The 25,129-nt window shown below is 39.1% G+C and overlaps 1 protein-coding gene across 1 annotated transcript; it reads left to right on the top strand.

The window, feature by feature from the left end:
• The first annotated feature begins 936 nt into the window (after positions 1-936).
• On the top strand, positions 937-22,823 carry snx25 (sorting nexin 25). The gene is made up of 22 exons (XM_044040965.1): positions 937-1,145; positions 1,412-2,135; positions 3,563-3,647; positions 6,908-7,124; positions 8,871-9,043; positions 10,128-10,314; positions 11,109-11,179; positions 11,640-11,830; positions 12,571-12,702; positions 12,864-13,013; positions 13,113-13,238; positions 13,335-13,499; positions 13,863-13,994; positions 15,926-16,066; positions 16,429-16,542; positions 17,461-17,538; positions 18,461-18,544; positions 18,640-18,757; positions 18,924-18,990; positions 20,407-20,588; positions 20,715-20,815; positions 21,947-22,823. The coding sequence occupies exons 2-22, from the start codon at positions 1,782-1,784 to the stop codon at positions 22,010-22,012; spliced, it is 2,934 nt and encodes a 977-aa protein (XP_043896900.1). The 5' UTR covers positions 937-1,145; positions 1,412-1,781; the 3' UTR covers positions 22,013-22,823.
• Positions 22,824-25,129: the final 2,306 nt, after the last annotated feature.

The raw sequence follows: 25,129 nt of genomic DNA, 5'->3' as shown, positions 1-25,129 counted from the left end.
TCAGATGAACATTTATAGGGATGTGGGTAATGGTGGGAGGATGGTATGGTAGGTAAAGGAAGGAAATATCTGATTTCAGATAAGGATTCAGGATTTTTTACAGGTCTATCGTGGTTGAGGTTTATGCTCTTGGTGCTTTACAGATTATTGAATCTTAAACATATTTGAGGAAGATATGCCCTGTCTGGTTATATTCTTAAGTTACATTATCTCTGCAAAATAGCCATTAAAAAAATAAAAATAATATTACCAAGTTGGTATCCAGATGTTTTTGAACTTCCCTGAGGATGTGGATATGGTTTAATCATTATCATTCAAAAACATTAAAGCTCCTGTATTCACATTAAACCCATGGTTCTCAAACTGTGGTACATGTACCACCAGTGATACATGTGATTCCTCTGGTGGTAGAAAATTAAACAAATAACAAAATTAATTATAATAGATTAAATAATAATAATTAGAGTCACCTTATCTGTAGCTACATTTGAATCTAATTTCATTCTATACCAGTGAGTGATGTATATGTGAGGAAGAGGAGGACCATGAGAGAGCAAATGATCTTATTGGGAATAAATCTACCTAGCTGACTTTGTTCAGCCTATTTACACCACTGCATCTTACCGTTGGTGATAATGGTGTTACTTCAAGAGCTCAATATGTTCCCAGGTGCTTCTTGGTATAAAAGGTTTGAGAACCACCGTCTTAGACAGTAATTAAAGCCAAAAACTGGAGGAAAATCAAAGTATGATCCTTTATCTGCTTGTGTGCTCGATTACACACTATGGCAGCCCTCTTGTGCGGCGCTTTTTTGCTGGCGTTCACAGTAACGTTAAACAATCCCCACCCCACCCGTGCTCACTCGGACCGTGCCAGTGGTTTAAACAAGCGCTCCAACGGCGGTGAACACGGCGTTGGATTGGTTGGAACTGCTCCACGTTCATAGAGATCGGCAGTCAGCTGGAGCTCGAGGATTCACTCGCTTGTTTTTATCTGTCGAGGAGTTTGGAGCGGACGTAATTATTCTGTTGCTGCGTTTGTGACACTTTCACGTCGTCACAGTAAAGCTTCCGGTACTTTTTATTGTACAAAAAGGGAAAGCGACAATGCAATGTTGCCACCGCGCACCTTTTTATAAACGATAGGTAAGGAAGCTAACATTAGCCGTGTTGAACTGGTTACTTAGCGAGCAAGAAAGCTACTTAGCTAAATGTCGCTAATGCACGTAACTAAACTCTTAATTAAAGCATAAACAGTTCAATTTTATTTTGTCGCTCGTATATTTATCGTATGTTTTTGTTGTGTTAAAGCAGACAGTTTATTATTAACTTAGCGTCCTGGTTTAGGCTCCTGCTAGTCCAGTAGGTTAGCAACAGTCGCTAAGCTACTCTTCCACCTATTTGTCTCCAAGGTGACGGTGGTTGTTGCTCCATCCTTCCCATCAGCCCGGCTCTCCCTCGCTTTCTCTGGCTGCTTCCTGTTTCTTCCCATCGCCAATTCCGAGAGAGCAGCCTATTGCTCAGCACTGCTGCGTGGAGGGAGCGCCGTGTCGTGGATGTCTGAGCTGACGGGGCTGCGTGCCTGTGTCCGCAGGGTGGGCCGATGCTAGGAGCGGTGAGAACGTAGCGGTGTGGGTCGGTGAGGAGATGTCAAAGCGGGGATGCCTCTTCTTGGAGAGAGTGTTGTAGTGGAGGGTATACACGCGTGTGCACAGTATACCTACCGCTGTGACTCTGCATATAGACTCGTATTGACACATATATGGATGGTGGGGTCGCAGTATGCCAACCCCCTCAACTACCACCACATCACTGGCTGGAGGGAGTAGCGGTAACACCGGAGGAGAAGCGGAGCTCATGCCCGTCACCTCTACCTCTCCTGGCGGCTCCACTTTCCGGTTCATCCCGGCAATCTTCCTGGGCGTGGTGGCGGCAGTGGTGTTCCAGCTGGCCTGGGGAGGCCTGACACTCACCTCTTTCTTCTTGAAGCTCTTCATCTATGTGTCATTCGCCCTGTTGTGTTTCCTGGCTGGAAGCTTTGTTCTGCTTGTCAGGAAGAGTCCTCTCAAAGTTTGCCGCTTCGACAGAAACACCAAGCAGTCATCTGCATGGCTGGAGTTCTTCGACAAGCTAATGGTAAGTTACTAGGAATGGAACAATATTTAATATTATTACGGTGCATCTTGATTAATAGCTCTCATATTGAATAACCAGAATCAGGACACTCGCATAGCTTACTTAGGTTTCATGATACAAACCTGGATGTCTGGAAGGATGGCTAGACATCAGGTATGTGACAAATTTACAGAATTTGATTCAGTTTTACTTCATGCTTGTGCTTAAACATTGAGATTCTTTTGTTATTGCGTTGGTGGAAAAAGAATGACAACAATAGTATTTTTTATCCTTTTTTTCTAATCCTTTTGAATGACTGAGTAACAACATTTATGCCCGGATGTTATGCATAGCATACTTAAGCATAAGGGAAAGCAGCTAAAAGTGCTTCGATCAGCCATTCTGTGTAGGGCAGGATGAAACGGTGAGAAGTATGCAGCCACTATGATGTGCATGGGGCTGCACAGAAAGAAAAATCATACTGACCTGCTGGAGGTAGCATTCTTTGTTATTGATCAGTTGGAGCACTATGTTAGGCACCATGAATAAAGAAAAGTTTCACCCTCACAACTGCATCTGAAGCGTGTATGTTGGAGCTCAAAGAACAGTGAGGTCCTTGACCCCGTGGTTTAATAAACTTTTACATGAAATGTATTACGTTATAGCGCATAATCACATTATAACACTATATTATATCGCATTGACAAGTGATACTGATCTGTTTTTACTTTTGCTGGAGTGGCAGTGATACACTGCCATAACATCCACACTATTCCATTTTTGTTTAAAAATGCATACATTCTGTTGAAGATACATTTGTTGTCCACATGACCCTAGCGTGTTAGAGAATGGTTTAAAATGTCTGGATGCTATCATTCACTAGCTCGCCACTTAAACACAATGGGAATTAATCATGTCATCAGTTAGCATGGGAAGGTTGAACAGTGTTGATCTCACAGTACACATTCAAGTTTCCTTGGCTGTTGTCATCTAATCCCCTCAGTTGCTTCATCCATTCACCTTCAGTAATTTCCCCTCCTCTGTCCTTCTTTCTCCTCTCTGTCATTTTCTCTCTGTGTCCTCCGATCCTCATTGTGTTATTGTGCTGTAATAGATGAGGTAGAGTCGTGCTGCTGGATTTAGACACACACGTGTGCACACACTCACTCACTCACAATCAGCCAATGCCTCACCTAAACATCGCAGCATCTATTTTTCAGTGACTACTGTCTGATGACCTATTGATGTTGACAGCGAACAAGTATTTTCTCAAGCATTCATCTGGTCAACATGCTTAAGTCATCAGAACATTTGGCCTGTCTTTGTCTGTCAGGGCTTGAGACACAGCCCTGAGTCTCCTTTTGTTGCTCAATATATCCTGATTGTCACGGTGTTCAAATTTTGTTATGAAGTGCAGCAAAGTAATCTGATGCTGTTTTATTTTTCAGGCTCGTTTCTCTGTTCGAGTTCAGGAGTCAGGCCAGAGCAGGAGGGTGGTGGTGTCACACAATGTGGACAAAACTCTGAAGGAAGGTAATGACAACCTTTTGTCCTTATCAGTGTGTTCCCTAAAATATGAAGTAGGCAGAGATGTTTCTAAAATAGACAGAACCATTAAAGCACTCCTGCTAGGGGGGTCAGAATAAGATGGTGGCATTACTACTATTATTTGTTTTAAATATTCAACTTACATTGGTGTGGCTTAACCAGTAGTATGTGTGCTTGGCTTTCTTTGTAACCCTCTGTAGTGTGCTGCCTGGCTTGTAACACAACTACAAGGTTAGCATAGTGTTGTGTACTTGTTTTAGTATTGGCATTATTTAATATTTTGGTGTTGGCCTTGTTTATTATTATCATTTTTGTTATTGTTATTATTATTATCGTTATTATTCATAATAATGAATGATAATAAAATAATAATGATAATAATACAAATAATAATAATAATCAGTTGAGTAGTGAGTGGTTCCGCTTGCCGCTTACACTTGTGGAACACTCTGCCATGTCTTAAATGCATATTTTGGGTATGCTGATCCCTTGCAGAGCAGATATGGGCATCTTTTTTTTGACTGAATGAAGATCGGCAGCCACACTGATCTCATCACCCTGATCTTTATACCAGTGGCATGTATTTCATATTACCTGTGTTTGATATAATTGGTCATTTTTTGATTCAATGCCGCATTTTCTGCTGCCTCATTTCTCTGTCCTCTCTGCCCTAAGTGCTGCGCTCTTGGTATCCAATCTAGAGAATAATTTTTTCATCTTTAAAAACTTAAAATACAGTTTTTATTCCAGTGTCCATTTCACTGTCAGTGAATGTCTTAGCTGTTCCTTCATTTTCAAACTTCCACAAATGTCTCTGACACTACTGGAAAAATGTTTAACTTCTGTTTTTCAGAAAACTGCTGACTAATGGAGTGTTGTCTTTCACTATGACCCGTCATTCATCCGTCACTCATAGTGGATGACAGCAGTTGGAACACCCTGGTGTCACAAACGCGCGCACACACACACACAGATAGTCAGTAGAATGCTGGGCTGCCAAGTAACAGATGGCTCCAGATTTACACCAAGGGTGTGTATTTGCACATGCTCTTGTGTGTGCTCTGAAAAGGTCCTTTGGTCATACTGTGACATTTATAATAACATTTTTGTTGACATTGCTCAGTTCACATTTGAGCTCTGCTGTTAATTTAGATGAGGAGTGTTTGAGTTTGGGCTTATATAAAGAATTTCAGATAAAAAATATTGAAGTTGAGAGTTGGGTTTTGTTTTTAATTTATATTTTTCACTACCACAAAAATGCATAAAATCACTCGAATTAAAAACTTTTTCCAAAGTAAAACACTGAAATGCGACAGATATGTTTGACATAAGGTGTGATAATGAGTATTGTGTGGTAATACATATTTAATGAATATTTATATATATTATATATATATATATATATAATATCTACTAAAACCAATTTGGAAAATGATCTACATTGACTACTGGCGAAGAGCATCATAGCATCATATTTTCAAACCATTGATCCTTTTCAGGGTCATACTGACTGCAGGGGAGACTTTGGTCACCACTTTATCACAGAACTCACTCATAATTCACACCTACAGATGGCTGAGTCACCATTTCCATTAGCCTGCATGTCTTTGGACAGTGGAAGGAGGGATAAACCTCAAGAAGATAAATCTGAAAGGACTGAGCTAAAGAGAATACTGATATGTGGTAAAAATGAGAAGGGCACATTCCTGCCAAAGCTAAAGCTTGTTAAAATTGTATACAAAGAAGAAGGTACATTAACTGGAGCATTGGTGAGATCAATTAAATTGCCCATAAATATGGCCAAATTCTAGTTAAAGAAGTATTCTTTAATCAACATATACTTCATTTATTATATTTAGTGTATTTCACAAGTTAAATCAATCAGTGCTCACAGATACTATATCGCGATACCCAAAAGACGATATCTCCTCTAATGGTACCAATACAGTAATCACATAAAATGTTCATGTTTGACATCAGGTTTACTAAAATAGTTTTTCCTCCTTGGATATCTTTGTAAAGATGCTAAGAAAAAAAACAAAAAACACCATTCAATCAACTGTGCACTTCTGCATATTTGATAGTTGGTTCAAAATACACACATTCACAGAAACAGAGAGAAGGGGATAGACACAAGTCAGAATGACCCTCGGGTTGTAACAAATATAAATGAAACACACACACACTGGTTTCCAGGACTTCACTCTAACCTTAACCATAATTACTACTGACCTAACCCTGACCTCAGCCTAACTTTAAAACATGTCCTCATGATTCTTGATTTGTGTCCCCATAATGTGACTGTGTAAACAGATTTAGGTCCCCACAACGTAAGGAATACTTGGCGCACACACACACATGTGTCCAGTTGTGTATAAACAAAGAAATGGCAGTAGTAAATCACCACCAGAGAGTGGTTAGTATGAATCTACTATCCAGCTGTGGCCTCTCTGTGTTGCATTAGCATGAGTAGTGTTTTCATTTCTGTTCTCATTTCCTCCCACACTGTCTGTGATAAAATTAAGGTCAGCTGAACTGGTAATACTGGTGGTAAATTGCCTATAGGTCTAAATTTGGTTGTTTGTGTCGGTCCTGTGATGGATGGGTCAAGATAAACCTCATCTCTTTCCCACTCAGTGGATGGATGATGCTTCCTCCACATTTCTCTTGTTGCACCAGTGATCACCTGGGTTTCAGTAGAAATTAGACCTTTGTTGGTAGCTCCGTGAGCCTGTGAGAAATGACCATTCATAATAAAGCAGAGTTTGGCCTGCTGCTTCTGTGAGGAAAGTTGGTCAAAGGATGACTGATATTGATCAGCATCCCTCATGGTTGCACAAAATTGAGGTTGCAAAATATTCCTGATTGTATCTTATAAACACTTTGAAACTTAATTTGGTTTCTAAAATCTAATCAGTTGTGTCCCTGTTGCAGTTGCTTTGTTGCTTTGTGTGCACCTACACAGGAGATGAGCAGCCTAGGTGTTTCATGTTTTGGAAGCACTTGGATGATATCGCCATGGTTACACATAGATGGAAAACTCTGGAAAATATTTGTGTGTAAAAATATGAGTCTTATTTATTTGTGTGTAAAAAAACTTGTGTAGACAGCAGGATTGATGTAATTGGAGCACATGTTTTCTGTTGTCTGTGTAGATATAATGTTTATATATGCAGCCTTTCACAAAATGCATATTCCAATTGTCTTTGTCTCCCCCTCTCCTTTTTACCTTCCCTTCTCTTCAGTGTTTGACTACGCCTACAGAGACTACATCCTGTCATGGTACAGCCCTTTGAGTCATGATGAGGGCCAGTTGTACTCCATGCTGTCAGAGGACTGGTGGCAGATGATCAGCCAGTTGAGATCAAGGCTTGCTGACATAGACCTTGTCAATGTGGTGTGTTATGACAGCATCCGCATCCTGCATACACACTTCACTGACCTTAAGGCTGCATCTGCAAGGTAATAAACAACAAATATCAACACATATGGTATGGTAATCTGGGTGCTAAGAACAAAAACAGAAGGTCTAGAATTAATATAAATAAATAGGAAATACGAAATATATAAATATAGCCACTCCCTCTTCATAAAGAATTTTTCAAACTGCCCTGAGGAAAGCACTGTAGAGTTTATACAGCAACAACAAACGAAGAAGAGTTTTTTTTACCAAATGTAATAGAGCACTATTTGTGCCAAAATTGTCCCATTATCTGTTCTGTGTCTGTTGTTTTATCTCCTGATGTTTTCTTAAACTACAATGTGAAACACACATTAGTTGACAATAAAGGATTATTGTTATTATTGTTATTATTATTTTCATTTCATTTTAAACAGTTAAAGCTACAATACCTTTGTTGTCTGTGGTGCTCATCACTCAAGAGACGTTATGTGTTCTTGTTGTTGTAATGATGCTCATAAATTTCCTGTCCCTTTTTTAGTCCCTCTTAATTTGTCATATAGAATATGACTGGCTGTAATTTAACAGAAACTATTAGCCCTCATTTGTCACTGACAAGATTTTCCCTCCCACCAGTGTCCATAACTATCAATTTAATGTAAAGTGATGGGGGGTGTAATTGTAGCAGTTCAGTAAAGTGTAACAACATGAGAATCCTCCAGACTGACTTCCTTTGTCTCCTGGCAGCATCTGCCAGATCCAAAGCATGCAGACAGAGTGATGATTCACACATTATCTGGTTTCATTATCTTGGCAACTCGGGTGACATTGTTGCTTTTATCAAACTACAGAGATGTCTGGCCTCCCTTGTCTTAAGTAGTGTAGGATTTGCAGCAACAGCAGCAATGTGTCTTGTTCCATCAAGTTTCAGAGCCAAACCCTAAGATTTAATGTAACTGAACTATTGTACACAAAGCCAGTGTTTGACACACTCAGTTTCATCTCATAATGTGCTCTGACTTTGTACCAATATTTCTAGAATGCACTTTCCCAGTCTATTAAGGCTCTTCATATGCAGAGTCTTCTGCTTGCACAGGTACATTATTTTCAACGTCAGACACGCACACAAACGAGAGTGATGCTCTTGTCTGGGCACATTAGCGTCGCATCAAAATGAAAAGTTTGTAGAATTCATTGATTGCTTTCAAAGTGTCTTCATAAGTAGGTGAAACTGGTCTTTGTCGACTCTCCAACCAGCATGTACTTGGTGGTCCATGGGAGTCTCACCTGTGTTTGCCCACATGGGAACAAGTTACTGAAACCATATGGGACCTGCACAATTTGTCCACTGGGGGCAATACAGGTTGGGCCACTGTGGAAAGACCTACTTTCTTATTCTTATCAGCCTGAATATAACCCTTACTGGGCCCACATGGACATAAGATTTAACATCTATCATCTAGAAAGCCCATGATTTAGTTGGTTAAGGGGAGGATGCACACAGACATGGCAAGACACACACATTGAGCAGAAAAGCAATTTTTAGGGAATCCACTGTTTAAAATATTTTTCTTACTTTAAAATGCTAGTTTAGTTAGGCTGCAGCAACTGCAGCAACTGCAGACATCCCAGCAGCTCTCAGGGTTTGGTTGCTTAGCAACAATGTACGCGTCAAGAGCACAACCCTCAGTTAAAAACACCTCTGGCTTCTTCAACACACTTTTCATACTTTTCATCCCCTTTTAGCTGCATGTGAATGGCTCATGTATCTGTTTTAACCACCGCCTCCCACTTTTGTGTGTGTTCAGACCAGAGGAATGTGCTCGGCCATTTCCTCTCCATCCATGTTTGGTCAGTCCTGACTCGGAGCTGGCCTTCCTCCGCTGTGTAGCCAGAATAATGCTGCTCTGTCTCCTGCCACAAAAGGATGCCAAGTCACATACACTACGCTGCTGCCTCACAGAAGTCATCACTACAAAAGGTACTTACAACTACAAGTTAATTTCATTATTTAGTAATTGTTGTTTGGTCCATAAAATGTCAGAAAATGGACGAGCAAAGAAGCCAAAGTAAATCACAGTTAAGAGGCTGAAATCAGGGAACTTTTTCATATTATATTTTTATTAAAAAAAGACTCAAATCAAACTAAACTAAAATACTTGACTATGAATTTAGTAAATGATTGCTAATTGGTTACCTAGTACTGAGGTCAGATTATAGACCTGTAGTGTCATTGTTCATCAAAGTTACCAGTACCTGGACACTACCTTTCTCATGTAGTGTCCAGTGAATTGTGTGCATTGCAAGTCTGGATGTCCCTGAGTGTCCTCGAGTCTTATTTTAGCTCTGCTCAATCCTATGAATTATTCAAAACAATTCTACAGCATAGACATTATCATGTGATCTATTTGTTCTCTCTCTGGCCCTCACAGCTGCAAGTGACGGTGGAAATGTGCTTTAAACCACACAGCGCTTTTGTTTTTCTGACAAAAGTCAGTAATGAAAAGGAATAACAGATTTTTTTTACAGGAAAGGCTTTTTGTTTGCTTTTCTCATTTATCACCATGTATTCGCTGAAATGAGTTAAAAAAGTGAAAAACCCCACAACAGGGCCTCCAGTCTCCAGGCCTTTTTAACAACCAACCGTATAGTTAGCTTATTTTGTGAATGTATTTATTTATGATTGTTTGTTTGTATTATTTTATTGTTATTCATTCTGTTTGCATATTTTGCTCCAGAAGCCTGTAGATATTTTTTTAAACTTAATATTAGATTATAAAATGTTTGTTATTTTTTGTTGATAACTGACTTTCAAGATAAACTGAACTGTTTATCTTGAAAGACAATAGTGAATAATGTAGAGGTTGAGTGATTATTACAATCTGATAAACAAATATTTGTGTGTAACCCAGACCCTGTGATGCCTCCTTTAATATCTGTCTATTCTGTATTTCTAAGAATATTTCTTTTTTACTTAAATGCTTTTCAGAGAAGTGCTCAGTGAGATGCACATAAAGTAGTCACACATCTACAGTAGATCCTTGTGTCTTGTGTCTGTTCTCCAGTGTTGAAGCCTTTGGTAGACATCCTCAGTGATCCAGACTCCATAAACAGGATGCTGTTGTCTCAGCTGGAGCAGAGGGAGCAGCAGGCTGAGCAGCAGAAGAAAGCTTACACCTACGCTGCCTCCTATGAAGATTTCATCAAACTGATATCAACTTCTGCTGATGTCAATTTTCTCAAACAACTCAGGTATGACACTACACAATCATTGCACTGCCCCAATACACTGAGACTGGCCTGTGCATACAGACTTAAATGTACACTTCTGGTGTGTGAATGTGTGTGTGCAGTACTGTGCAAATGTTTATGGCAGGTGTGAAGAAATGCTGTAACGTAAGAACGATTTCACAATATAAATTGTACTTGTTTGTATTAATCAGAAGAAAATTCAAATCAATATTTGATGTTACCACCCTTTACTTTCAAAACAGCATACATTCGACAGTGTAGCGAAGTGCATTCCAAACGTCTTGGAAAACTCACCACAGATCTGCTTAAATGTTTATTTTTCTTCATGTAATCCCATCCCAGATAGGTAAAGAGTGGTCACAACAAATATTGGTTTTATTCAGACGTATCCTCTGTTAGCTCCCTTTGCATTTTTGTAAATTGATAAAGTCAATTAAAATGTATATCTGTGAAAACATCCACACAAATATATAGTATATATAAAAAGTTGATAACTAGACAGTTCTAACACTAATCTATTTGCTGCTGTGGGGTTACCATGGGAACAGACAGTGTCTCTGCACCACAATACTAGATCTAAATGCAAGTTAGACATGATACAGCTATATTTGTCAAGAAACATCTGCTCATTCACTGATACATTTCTGAAAACATAGGCTAAAAACATAGAACTGTTTTACCCATGTGATTTCTATCACAGTACTTCTACATTGCAGTGCTCAGTTTTTAATCCAAAAAAAGTCATCAATTGCTCAATCGCAGTCACTGATGTTTTTCTCTTGTCTCTTTTGTAGGTATCAGATAGTGGTAGAGATTATTCATGCCACCACCATCAGCAGCTTGCCTCAACTCAAAAAGCAGAAAGGTATAGAAACACTGCATTTCACTGTATGACCTGTATGAGTCTACATTTATCAAATATTATTTCAATTTGAGAAAATGTGTAAATTAAAAATCAGACTATGATTGTCCACTGCAGAAACCCTTGTTGTTTGCTGTGTCAGTCACTTGCAGCCTTTACATCAAATTAAGTTAAAGGGTCAAGATTCAGGCTGTAACTACTAGCAGCCTTGATGATCACGTGAGCATGCGGGCATCACTGAACATATTCACAATCTAACATTTAAGTTTCAGCATGTTAACTGTATAGCTGAAGCTTATGAAAAAGACAGTTGTAGGTATTTCGTTCATATAGTCATGTAAAAGTAAATGAAAACCTGACCTCATGATGGTGTTTGCGGAAAAACACGGTCATTTTACAGATTTATGTTGACACTACAGGAATGATCAGAGGATTGACAACCCACCAATTCTGTCTCTCACAGATCGAAAAGGTAAAGAGCTGGCAGCCATGAAGGCAGACCTGCTGAGGGCCAGAGATATGAAAAGATATATCAACCAGCTAACTGTAGCCAAGAAACAATGTGAGAAGCGAATCCGCCTCCTCGGTGGACCAAACTATGAAAACAGTGAGGAGGGAGGGGGTGATGACAGCGATGGGCCTCAAAGTCAGAAGGTGAGTCTCTCATAATCTGGATTGCCACACTATTAAACATTTGGCAAACCATGCTTTTTATTTTTTGTTGTGAATAACATTCTCATTTGAGTAGCGAACCAATTATAGCTGTGTTTCCATTGAGTGGAATGGTTTGGTTTGGTACAGTATAGTATTTTATTTGCATTTGGTATTTGGTATTATTTGCAATAATACCAAAATAACTTGATGGACTGGCGAACTGTCCAGGGTGTACCCCGCCTATCGCCCGATGTAGCTGAGATTGGCATAGCACCCCCCGCGACCCTCTGGTGGAGGATAAAAGCGGTTAGATGATGACTGACTGACCAAAATAACTTGTCTTGTTGAGATAAACGGACACAAACTGAGCATGAAAAAACAGAGCTGCTGGATTCCTCCATTGTTTTCTTTTGTGTTGCATTCGATGTCGATGCACTGACACAAGGTCACTCTACTTATCTTGCAACACACCAGTTTTTCTGGGCACACCGCATCGAAAAGTTTGTAGAATTTATTGAATGCTATTAAAGTGTCTTTTCATGCGACCATTGGGCACAGCCCAGACCCGGCTTATCAATTAAAGGTGTTGTTCTCAGTCAAAGCACAAGTCTGACCCAGGGTTTTACCTTTCTGATTTGTACCATACTGTACCAAATCAAACCATACTGTGATGGAACCACAGCAAATGTGACCTTTGTGACCTTTCATGTTTTATATTTTCTCTCTCCTTCCGTATCCAGATCCTTCAGTTTGATGACATCTTGTCTAATCCAGGTTACAGGGAACATTTCAGAGTTTACATGGAGAGAGTTGACAAAAGAGCTCTAATTAGCTTCTGGGAATTGGTGGAAACACTGAAAACTGCAAACAAGGTAATACATACACACATCTCAGAGAGTTGAGTTTAACAGAAATAGTAATACGAGATGTGTTTTCCTGCTTCAGAGGTGGTGGTGTGTTATAGCAGTGCAGTTTTTGTCTGTTAATGAGAAGTAAATGAGAGTAAGTGGCAGTTTTTCTTTGTCATCCACAGAACGAGGTGCCCCAAATTGTTGGGGAAATCTATCAGAAGTTCTTTGTGGAGAGCAAAGAGATTCCAGTGGAAAAGCTTCTTCTCAAGGAGATTCAACAGAGCTTAGTGGGGAACAGAGGAACACAAGTGTTTGTTCGACTACAGGAACAGGTAAGGCTGCTGTTGCTACTAATTTACTGTAACCTTCTCTAGTTATAGTGGAGGACAGCTAATTTCTTCATCCAACAATAACTTTCATATTATCTCTAGGTTACTGAGACGATGAGAGAGCGTTATTACCCCTCCTTCCTGGTTTCTGACCTCTACGAAAGGCTGATCAGACGAGAGGAGCAGCACAGCCCATCACAGTGTAGCACAGAAGAAAAGGATGAAGTGGTCAGAAATGCATAACTGTACAGCTGTACTGTACATGTCTGCAATTATGTCTTTATTGCATTTTGTATTTCCTTAATTGCATCCCTATGTGTGTAGGGCCAGGGTCTTGATGGAGGAGAGGACGTGTGCGATGAAGGCAGTAAAGGAATAAATGAGCAGGCTAGCTATGCTGCTACTAAACTCCGCCAACTGTACGACAAACTCGAGTACAAGCGGCAGGCGCTGGGCTCTATCCAGAATGCACCAAAGCCAGACAAAAAGGTAGACCTGAAATACACAAATACAATATCAGAGTTTATGAATTCTCACATCTTCACGTCTTTGCATGATGCCCTCAACTTGTTTGAGGTGAAACTCAAGGGATGGAATTAAATCTGGCAAACTCTTGTATTGCAAAATATTACAAACTCTGATTTGCTTCACAACTTCTTACCTGCACTTGTTCATTTTTAATATATTTTGAAAGCCTGTGTAACAGGACAAAATCAGACCACAGAAAAAATAGGTTTTTTGGTGTCATTTGAAACAAAAAACACTTAAAAATCATCTTCATGTTGTGTCTTCACATAAATATAATTTGGATACTTGTTAAAGGATAATTTCTGTGTATATCTGTATGTGTAGATAGTAAGCAAACTAAAGGAGGAGATTGGAGCCATGGAGAAAGAACACAGTGAACTCCAGCAACATATCACAAGGACAGACTGGTGGTGTGAAAATCTGGGGCACTGGAGGGCCACTATTACTGCTGCTGAGGTAAATAGAACTTCATTCATCATTTGAAAACAGAGGGTTGCCTAAACGTAATGCTAAAGAAAATGGCCATAACACATTAAAGAACCGATTTCTTGTGCAGAGCCTAAAGTACAGGAGTCTGTCTGAGTTCTTCCTACCTCGACATGCTTTTTGATGCTGCTATCAGACAGAGCACAGAATACATCAAAACGTTGAAGATGCAACACTATATGGTGATGCATTTGACCTTCATCACAGAAACGAGATTCAAGATTTGAGGTTGCCACCTGCTGTCCACAAAGTAATTTACCGTCAACATGTATTTTTTGAAAATGCTAACATCAGGTTGTTCTATCATACTAGGCAGCCATGCTGCATCGTAGACTGTAAAATTAGTTTGACACACGTTGGTCATTTATTGGTAAGGTAATTCAGTTTCCAATCGTATTATCTCTTGTTGACAGAAGATGATATGATGGCTGCAGCAAAGAAGTATGAGTTCTGAATGCACAGCAGCCGTTTTCACAGATCACAGTAGGAAAATCACAGGTTTAAGTTCTATTTAGCATCTTCAGTTTCAGGGTGTGTGCTGATTCACAAGTCACACTGTCCTGACATATTTGAACAGAGCTTTCATTAATGTGTGCCTTTTCTGCTTAAACATGTCAAAATGGCTGCTGTGTAAGGGCCTTAAGGGTTGTGCTCTAATAAGTTAATACATCATCCTGTGGTTTTAAAGTAGCAATGGCATCCATGTCATTATGGTCATGTAAAAATGTGACAGCACCACTGTCAGTGTGATTAAAGATGTTATGGAAGTGATGACAGGTTATTTATCTGAAGATGTTAATCGTCACACAAATAGCCTGTCAACACAGACTGAAGAGGCGATCACAGGTGTCACATGGCAGCTTCTCCTCAGAAACTGGAATCAACCTGTATCACAGGAACTGTTTTGATAAGAAGCAATGGATATACACAGGTGTACCGCTGTACCTACTGTAAACAGAACAGAGTGGTCGTCCTTGTGATTATTAACACCTGTGTTAGTTACTTCATGTGTTAGTTACGTCATGTCAAGTGGCTGTTGTGAAAAATCCACAAATGCTTAGATCAGTCACGTTATTTGTACTTTATAATTGTTTATTTGTTAATAAATGTAAATATTCTGATACTGTATCATATTTCCGTTATGTGACAATAAGCTGATAAACTTTATTTGTACACCTCAGCTCAGAATGCTTAGTGCTTCACATAATAATATCCAAAATGAAGATATTAAAATGTAATATTATTTAATATTAAACAAGATGTTAAAATCAATGTAACAAAAAGAGAAAATCAGTTAAAGTACATGACCACCCTCTTGTGGCAGAAAAATGTACATGTGAATAGCCCTGCACTGTGAATTCTAGTCAGCTTGTAATACCACATATCACAGTAAATCTCATAAATAGGAATGGACACAATTCTAATATAATACAGCTTAACTTGGAGCAACTGTTACATGTGTTACGATGTGTAAGAATTAGTGATAATGTAATGTTGAGACTGCAGAGTGCAACAGACTTCTCTGCTATGCTCCCTCCGCTTCCTGAGTGCATGAAGTATCCTCTGCATACCAGAAAGAATGTACGCTCTTTCCACTCCTTCACTCTCTCATGGTCTCATTCTTTCACTCTCTCCTCCATTTCCTCATTCTTCTTTGTTGGTCTTTTCTCCATTTTCATAGTAAGTTTCTGAGGCCTTTGCCTCAGTCTGACAACAAATCTAACCTATTGTGTATCCTACCAGAGACCATAACTCTTCTAAGATGTGGTCCTCTCTGTTTGTAATGTGAGGCTCTAAAGTAACTCTAATGTACATTCACTAAAACCGTGTGTGTGTGTGTGTGTGTGTGTGTGTGTGTGTGTGTGTGTGTGTGTGTGTGTGTGTGTGTGTGTGTGTGTCAGGCTGCAGAGGAAGGTAGTGAGACTGTAGCCTGTTACAGTGTGTGCGTTAGCCTGGAAGAAGGAGAGGAGACAGCAAACAGTCGCTGGAGTGTCCAGAGGAAACTCACTGAATTCCAGATGCTACACCGCAAACTCACTGAGGTAACACAAACCAAAATAAATGTTTTCTTTTTGAACACGATTTCAGTATCAGCAGATTTTGGCTTTGAAATATATTATTGGATATGCCAAAATTTAACATTTGACTAAAACAGTACGCTCATCTTCTATGTTGGCGCCAACTATTACTTTTTTATGTTTTGTTACACAATCAGGAGAATGTTTTATATTTGGTATAATTTATTAGTCCAAGCACCTTGATATTTATCACACATATAACATACACGGGTCTGTGTGAAGTATTTCAATATTTTTTCCTGCAAAGACCTACATTAAATGGTAGTGATGCCGTTGCCTCTCCTGATGGTTAATTCATATTTTCCAACTATCTCTTTCTTTGTCAGTGTTTCCCTTCACTGAAGAAACTTCAGTTACCATCACTAAGTAAACTACCCTTCAAATCCATTGACCAGAAGTTTCTAGACAAAAGCAAAACTCAGCTCAATGCCTTTCTCCAGGTAAGCATCACAAACAAGTGAACACTGTTTGGCTGTGGCATTGTTCTGACTGCCTTTTTGATTCTGTTGTTTTAAATGCTTCTCTCTAAAATTTACAGATTGGACATAAAACACATACTTCATTTAAATACACAGAACACAGACTGTCCAAGCTTTTGACCTGTCAGCCAGATTACGAGCCATGAGACTGCGCTTTTTGGCTTCTTGTTTTTTTGTGTTCAGATGTTGCAACTGCCTTACATTACCCCATTCTAAAATAATATAGTTTTTTTTCTATATAAATAACAAGATGAACTAGCTCACTACCTCTCTAACAAACAACTACAATTTTAGGATAAAAGTCCACAACACTGTCTGGACCTATGTTCATGTTTTTTGAATGAACTTCAGTAAAACTTTTTTTGAGTCTCCCAAATATTGTATTGCTAAATAATGTTTTTTCTTTAAATCTATTAAACCAACAGAGATGTATTATTTCACCATATGCTAATGTGAGAGCATCTGAAATGCCATAACATGAGCTCTTGATCATGAATTAAGTATATAAATGATATTTAGATGACACATAAACACTATATTTATGAAGCATAACACCAACTGTAAACATTACCTCTCAATATCGATATGTTGGGCAAATTGGGTGGGTGAAGATGTAGGAAGTAGGAGGGAGGTACAAGGTAGTATTAATTATCATAACCCTTTCCTATTAAATTAACTTACATGCTTATATATAAAATTCATTGTACTACCTCAAGTTGTGAGAGGTGACACAATGTTTTCTTTTCTTTAAATTTCAGTGATTGTTACTTGACCTGTATATTTGAGATTTATCTGTCCCACACTGCCTCCTTCTGGTTCATAAACACAGATGAACAATCCCCATGATCACTTCATTTGTGTGTGTGTGTGTGTTCATAGCGTCTGCTGACGGATGAGCGACTGTGCCAGTCAGAGGCTCTCTATGCGTTCCTCAGCCCGTCTCCGGAGCATCTCAAGGTAATTTCTATGTGTATCAGATAAGATAAAGCTCCTAAGAATATTACAGCATTATGTCAAATTTTGAATACACATATATAATAGTTTTCTAATCTCTCACAGTTATAGTGGTTATATCAGTTATCGGTCAAGCAGAGAGTGTAGCAGGGAACGCTTTTGGTGTGTTTCTGGCTTTTCTTTCTGTATTTCATATGTGTTATGTGATACTGATAAGTTTCTCCTAGATTTAGGAGTGAGAAACCCATGTTTCACTCAGCAAACACTCAAAATACACAGCTATTTAACAGAGATTGACAGCAGCTTCATATACACTGCCCTGCCAAAAAATATACATTCACACACTTTGGTTGCAACATGCATTTGCCATGGCAGCTATTTTATAAGCTAATGTCATAACATTTGTTTCAGTCCACAGTTGCTTTAGTTGGACTACTGTGTACAACTATTCTTTTACAGTTTGAGTCTGATGAGTGCTGGCATTATCATCTTGGATGAAAAACCTGGTTAATGGTATATTCAGGTGATCTAATTGTCTGGGCAAATAACATTCCTGAACCTAGACCATAGACTGTATACAGAAATGGACGTAGATTTCTGGTTCAAACTGAACTCCTGATTTGAAGACATTTAACAAAATCAACATCATGTGCCATTAAAGAAGACCTGAAACTAGAGATTGAAACCAGTGACTGCACATGACTTCTTTTTGCGACCAGCGGAGTTGCCCTCTGGTAGCAACCTCAGATCACAACACTACGTTGCATTTTATTGAGTTGATATATTGTTGTATTGTAGATTAATGGTAATAATACATGTTTCAGACCTTTCTGCAGGATGTATTTGTCCATAGTTGGTCATTAGAGTGATTCCATACTGTTTATAGCATCATGATAATTATGATAATGTCGTTGAATGATCATAGGTGATGTCAATCCAGAAGAAATCGTCTTTCTCTCTGGCCTCCTTCCTGGAGAGGCTACCTGGAGACTTCTTCTCCCACACTGAGGTACACTCTCACACTGCTGAAGCAACACCACAGTGTGGACATGACACACGTCATCCTGTGTCCTCATTTGTGTTGTGTGTAATTGTTGTGATCAGGAGGAGGCTGATGATGACAGTGATCTCTCAGACTATGGCGACGAGACAGATGGGAGAAAGGACGCTTTGGCTGAACCCTGCTTCATGTTAATAGGAGAGATATTTGAACTCAGAGGAAGTGAGTGTGTACTGTTGTCATTTCATCATTTGCATTTTACAGTTTTACACAAAACGGAACATGACAGAGAGCGATGCCTTATCGTGCATTTAGCTTCACCCTGCCCCTGATGCCATATTGTGCATTCTTACTGAATGAATTTCCTTCTGTCTGTCTGTCTGCTCAGTGTTTAAGTGGGTGAGGAAGACTCTAATTGCACTAGTCCAGGTGACATTTGGACGAACCATCAACAAGTAAGTAGTATCAGTTCCAACTTTAACTATTAAGGTGAAACTATCATCATGTCAATTGTATTGACATGAGATGATATGTATTAAACTGTATGTAAGGATGAACAGCAGGAAAACTCCACTAAAAGTGGAACTTTGCAAGTCTTGTTACATTTTTACCTTTTTCTCTACAGAGCTCCCCCTACAGTTTTGCAGTACATATTTTTACGACACAACTGTGAAAATAATCTGTCCATTGTCTACCGCTTTATCCTCACTGTTGTAAAACACACAGCTGATGCTCCCCCCTTCTCTTCCCCTCTCCTGACCATGTGCATTTGTTTTCAATGAAACATGTCCATGACGGTCAGCATCTGTTTGGCATGCTTCTGTGTATTTCAATTCTCACCATTCAAAAGAAGCTGGTTTGATGTTTTTTTATTTTACTTTTTTATTTAACCTTTATTTAACCAGGAAAATCCCATTGAGATTAAGAACCTCTTTTTCAAGTGAGTCCTGGTCAAGATAGGCAGCAGCAAAAACAGTTAAACTTTACACAGTTAAAACACAAGCGGAAAACAAATAACAAATAATCCAGATTAAATTTAGAAGCACATTATGAAAAACAAGTGCACCTGTGGAGTCAGCCTCAAGAACTCACAGTTCGGATTTGAAAGTGTTCAATGAAATTTACTCCGTTAGTTTCTGGTCTTTCTGCAACATATTCCATGCAAACATTGCAGAATGAACAAAAGCCCTTTTACCTATTTCAGTACGGGCATATGGAACAGAAAGCAACAAATGATCTTGTGAAAGGGTACAGATCAGCACCACAGTGAAATTAAGTAGGTTGGCAATAGATTGAGTATTGCCTTTTAGTATACCTTTGACTGATCCTTCGGGTGGCCAGAGCAGGTCAGCCCGCCTGAGAGTATAACTTACAACGCTTAACAATGCGTAACAAGGCAATCAGAGATGGCAGACCTCACCCCACTCACACAACAAGCCTTGGTCGACCTACTGTATATGTATAACTGACTCCACATCAGAAGGTCGTGTGTTGAAATCCATGTCAGGGTCAACATTTTCGAGCAACGTACATAAACACGTGCCTGGTGTGTGTATCAGACAGACAGTCGTTTCCTCCTCCTCGCTTTCTCTAATCTCCTGCAACTTCTAAATTGTTAAATTAGGGTAAAATCCTGCATAGTTTTGCTTTAAGTGAGGTAAACTCACTCAAAGATGCCTTTTGCGATTTTAAAAGGTAACACATGGCCTATCAGCCATAGGACAAGACAGACCTCCTTGTTTTTTAATGACTTTAATGACCCTGTTCTGTCATGCTACAGGTTACAATTATGTAAATATTTATGTATATTGTAATTCACCTCTGTTTCCTGAGATCAGCACAAGGCTAACATCATCTCTGCTTTGATGCAGACAGATCCGGGACACGGTAAACTGGATCTTCTGTGAACAGATGTTGGTGTGTTACATCAGTGTATTCAGGGACACCTTCTGGCCCGACGGGATGTTGGCACCACACGTCAGGGTCCGAACCGACTCTGAACGCCGTGAAACCAAGGAGCGGGCTCAGCAGAAACTACTTGACAATATCCCAGGTATGAACATGTGCAAATGTGGTTTTGAAATTGCAGAACACAGTTGTATGATTAACACAATCCATTTAATACACGACTGCTGTCTGCCGTTGTGACATCTTTATTTTGTATGGTTCTTTCAATCAGATGCACTAGCAAACTTAGTTGGCCAGCAGAATGCCCGCTATGGAATCATCAAGATCTTCAATGCTCTGCAGGAGGCCAGTGCCAACAAACACCTTCTCTATGTAAGAACAAGAGAGAACAGCTCAATTTCTGTCTTTCCATTAGGGATGTCCCGATACAACTTTTTCACTTCCCATACGATACCGGTATTGCCGCCTATACGATATCAGCGCGAATCATACATACTTTAATTACTTATTTTGCTTACTTAAACAGAGAACAAATGAGAAAAACTGACCCATTTATTATTAACCAATTGGTTACATACATTTTAACCTTCAATATAATTATATTCCATTTTTTGCCATGTTAATTTCATACAGTCAATGGTTAATTTCTTCAAGTGCTGTTTTCAGAGCACCCGTGTTTCAAAGGTAACAGCGTGTCTTCAGAAAAACCCCCCTTTGTTTTCACTATTTTGGATTAACCCTAGTGTGGTGTTAACGGCTAGCTCGTGCTCGCTGTGCGGCTTCGTAGCCTCTGATTTCAGAGGTTAAAGAAAAATGTTTAACCTCTGAAATGGCAGTAGCACACACACACACACACGCTGTTGCTGTGATCACGTGGGCTCTACGTGCATCCAACACGCAGAGCCCACGTGATCACAACGGGCGCTGCTGGATAGAAGTGCTGGAGCAGAATGGACTGCTTATATCGGAGATTTTAGAGGCAGTCCGATATAATCCGATACTCATTTTTTGGCTGATATTGGACCAATATCAATATCGGATCGGGACATCCCTACTTTCCATCATGGTATGTTTTGGTTTGGTACAGTAAGGTACAGTTTGGAAAGTCCTGGGTCAGACTTGCTTTTCGATTGAGAACAGTACCTTTACTTGGAATGGGCTGTGCCTGATGGCTACAACAATGGAGGACATCCAGCATCCAATTTTTTTCCCGTCAAGCTTTGTATGGGAATAGACAGGAGTGATTTCTGTCACCCAGACAGACGGACGACTTTATTAATCCCTTTGGGAGGGATTAAGTCAGCTGACTGTTGTGGGTGGAGCCAGTCTAGCTCCACCATTTTACTCTGGTACCCCAAGGGAAGGGTATTTTGGTTTTATTCCTAATGGATACCCCCAAATAATACTTACTGTACTGTACCAAACCATACTGTTGCAGCTGATGGAAACAACACAGCATCCAACTGCATCTGAAAATGTTTTTATATACTCTCTCTCTGTTAGGTGCTGATGGAAATGGCACTCAAGGAACTGTGTCCTGAACTCAGCACGGAGGTGGAAAACATCTGAACATACACACACACACACACATTTAACAGGGTTAAGATGAGACTGGGGCTCTGCTGGTTCATCTCACCTTTCTGTAGCTAACCAATCATAAACTGCCAAGCTCTACAGGGAGACGGCCTTTGAGTTAAACCTCAGACAGATAGCAGCAGTGTCGGTCAGAGCTGAGACACATGCTGATTCTGTGCAGGCTGACAGCAGCCTGAAACTGGCTGCTGTTTGACTTTGTTGTGGTGCAGATCTCAATTTGTCCGTCTGAAAGCCGAGGAACCACATTTAGTTTGACTTCTTCCTATTTAGATAGCAGTCTAACTTAAACCCATAGTCACACGAGAACAAGTGTTTTTTTTACATGAAGTGACACACGTCTGCAGTTTTCTTTAATATAATAGCACTGAGTCACCAGATCTGTACCACAACAATTTTTTTTTCTTGTATAAATTGTGATGGTCTGAAATTTACAATTTGTGAAAGTAAACAACTTTTTGATTGTTTGGTTGTTAGTCTATCCAGCTGATAACCTACAGACCTTGATGAATTGCAGAAAAACAAAGATGGTTCAGATTTTCTTTGGCCTTCTGAAGGCGACCAGTGTGCGTCGTTGACCACAGACCTCTGAACATTCCTCTTACACACAACCTGAGCAACAACACTTGTGTTTTGTGATTCTTGTTAAGGCTTATAATTGTGCAATACAATGTCATGTAAAAGTACTTGTGATGATTTTATTTATGATTATTATGGATAGATTTTATTTTTACCAAAAATTGTTTAGAGAGCGTTTATATAAGCAATAAATCGCAAACAAAAAGTTGATTGTTTTTTGGTGGGTTTATTTTCTTAAAATTGTTGAAGTATAACATTATAAATATTATAATTATATATATATTATATTATAAGTGTAATTCTGTCGAACAATAACACTAACCGTCTGTTCATCAGGGTGCATTTAAATGTAAAGACACTGGGTAAATATGATATAATATACAGTATCTAATGGTGAGACTGCAGATTGCAACTAAGGTTTCTGGTGTGTGTCTGTGGTGTCTTTTTTTTCCATACCAGAAAGGGTGTTAACACTCTTTCACAGCTCTCCCCTATTTTCCACTCTGCTTTTTTCTCCTCCTTCCTCTCACATCTGGTTTATGGGAGCATAAACTGTTCCATTTCAAGAACCGCTGGAGAAAATACAGTGGTGTAAACAGGCAGAGGAAAGTCAACTACAGACTTTTCACACAAGGCAGATTTATTCCCAAAAAGATAATTTGCTCTCTCATCATCCTCCTCTTTCTCACATATACTTCGCACACTGGTATAGTGAAACTAGATTAAGATGAAGTGAGAGATAAGGTGACTCAAATTGTTATTATTTAATGTATTATTATTTTGTTACTTGTTTCATTTTCTACACACTCCGGTCAAAATTCCTCAGCTCCACTCCGACATACAGTAGAACAGTCTTTCTGATTTTTCTCAAAGTACCACCAGAGGAAACTCCACAGTTTGAGAACGATGGATCTGGCGGACACAATGTCCTCCATTAATGAAGACAATATTATAGTGTAGTAAAGATAATTGAAAAGCTAGAACATGAATAAAATGTTTAATTTCTGCTGATTGACCTCCAGTCCTTACACACTTTCTTGGGCTTTTAATTTAATTTAATTTAATTTAATTTAATTTAATTTAATTTAATTTAATTTAATTTAATTTAATACTAAATGTATTTATTTATTTTTACCAGCATTACAAAAAACTAAATCATGAACAATAATTTAAATAGCATTTAAAAGTGTTGCTTGGTTCTTCAGGTAAGGTTATGCACATCGTTAACGCGTTGATGAGTCTGTATATGTGTGTGATGCTGCTGGGACCCAAAGGCCGGGTTAAGTGTGAGCAGGGGGCGGGGCGAGAGCAATACTTCATATCAGCAAAGTCGCAAACTGTCAAGTCACAGAGAATACACTGTAATAAAAGGGAAGTCGTCAAAATAAGAGCACAACATTATCATTTGCAGGTGAAACTAATCTGTAAAGAGCAATTTTCTTTCTTCTAAACATTGTTTGATATGTTTAATAAAATGTATTTTATTTAGTAAATTAAAGATAAGATAGCCCTTTATTAGTCCCGCAGTGGAGAAATGTACATTTACATGTGGGTTAGGCAGTATAGCTTGAGCCTGATGACGCTGTGTGTGTTTTTGAGATTGTGTTGAATTTGTAACGTTAACACCTTTATCAGTGATGGGGACGAGACCGCCTATGCCGAGTCCGAGTCAAGACTGAGTCTTTGAAGAGTCGAGACCGAGTTGAGACCGAGTCCGTTGGTATTCAAATACAATCGAATCCGAGTCAAGACCAAGTCTTTGAGGAAGCAAGTCTGAGTCGAGACCGAGTCCTTTAGGAGTTGAGACCGAGTCGAGTCAGTTTTCATATTCATGATTTAGTATCACCCCAGTTAATAATCAAAAGTTAGGCCGATAGACGAAGCTAGATTGGGAATTGTTTAGAGGAGCAGTCTTAACGCCTTAATATGGACTATGCTTTTACTATCATTAAAAAATCCCTACCACATGCATCGTCCTCTGCCTATTTTTATAAACTGCTTCAACAGTGCTGCTCTGTCATCAACATGTTAAGCCCACCCTGACTTTTTTAATCATAGTTAGGACATAACATGAACATAAGTCCTTCTCCCACTGTGGTCCGAGTCCGAGTCAAGACCGAGTCTTTGAAGGAACGAGTCAGAGAAAGCAGAAATCGGTCTCGAGACCGGTCTACATCACTGACCTTTATTATTGTATTGTAGCTTCCACACATGGTGAGTGAATGGACTGATGTATATACATATAATAAGAATAATATAGGATAATAATAATATAGGATTAGATAAATGACCATAAATACAGTGATAGTTGCTTTACAACATCACTGTTGAAAAACTAATGTAAATGCAAGTGTTTAAGCCTACCTACCGCGAAATGGAATAAATTTTTTGAATTGTAAAGAAAGACTGAACAAAACTATTAAAATGACATTCATATCGTAGCCTATAGTGTGTTTTACTTTGACATTCCGAACCGGAAGTAGTGCATTACTGCTATATAGCGCTTGCTGTGTT

The sequence above is a fragment of the Solea senegalensis genome, linkage group LG12 (assembly GCF_019176455.1).
Source record: "Solea senegalensis isolate Sse05_10M linkage group LG12, IFAPA_SoseM_1, whole genome shotgun sequence".
Taxonomy (NCBI): Eukaryota; Metazoa; Chordata; class Actinopteri; order Pleuronectiformes; family Soleidae; genus Solea; species Solea senegalensis.
Note: the sequence above shows the minus strand (reverse complement) of the source record. Positions and strands in the feature narration are given on the sequence as shown.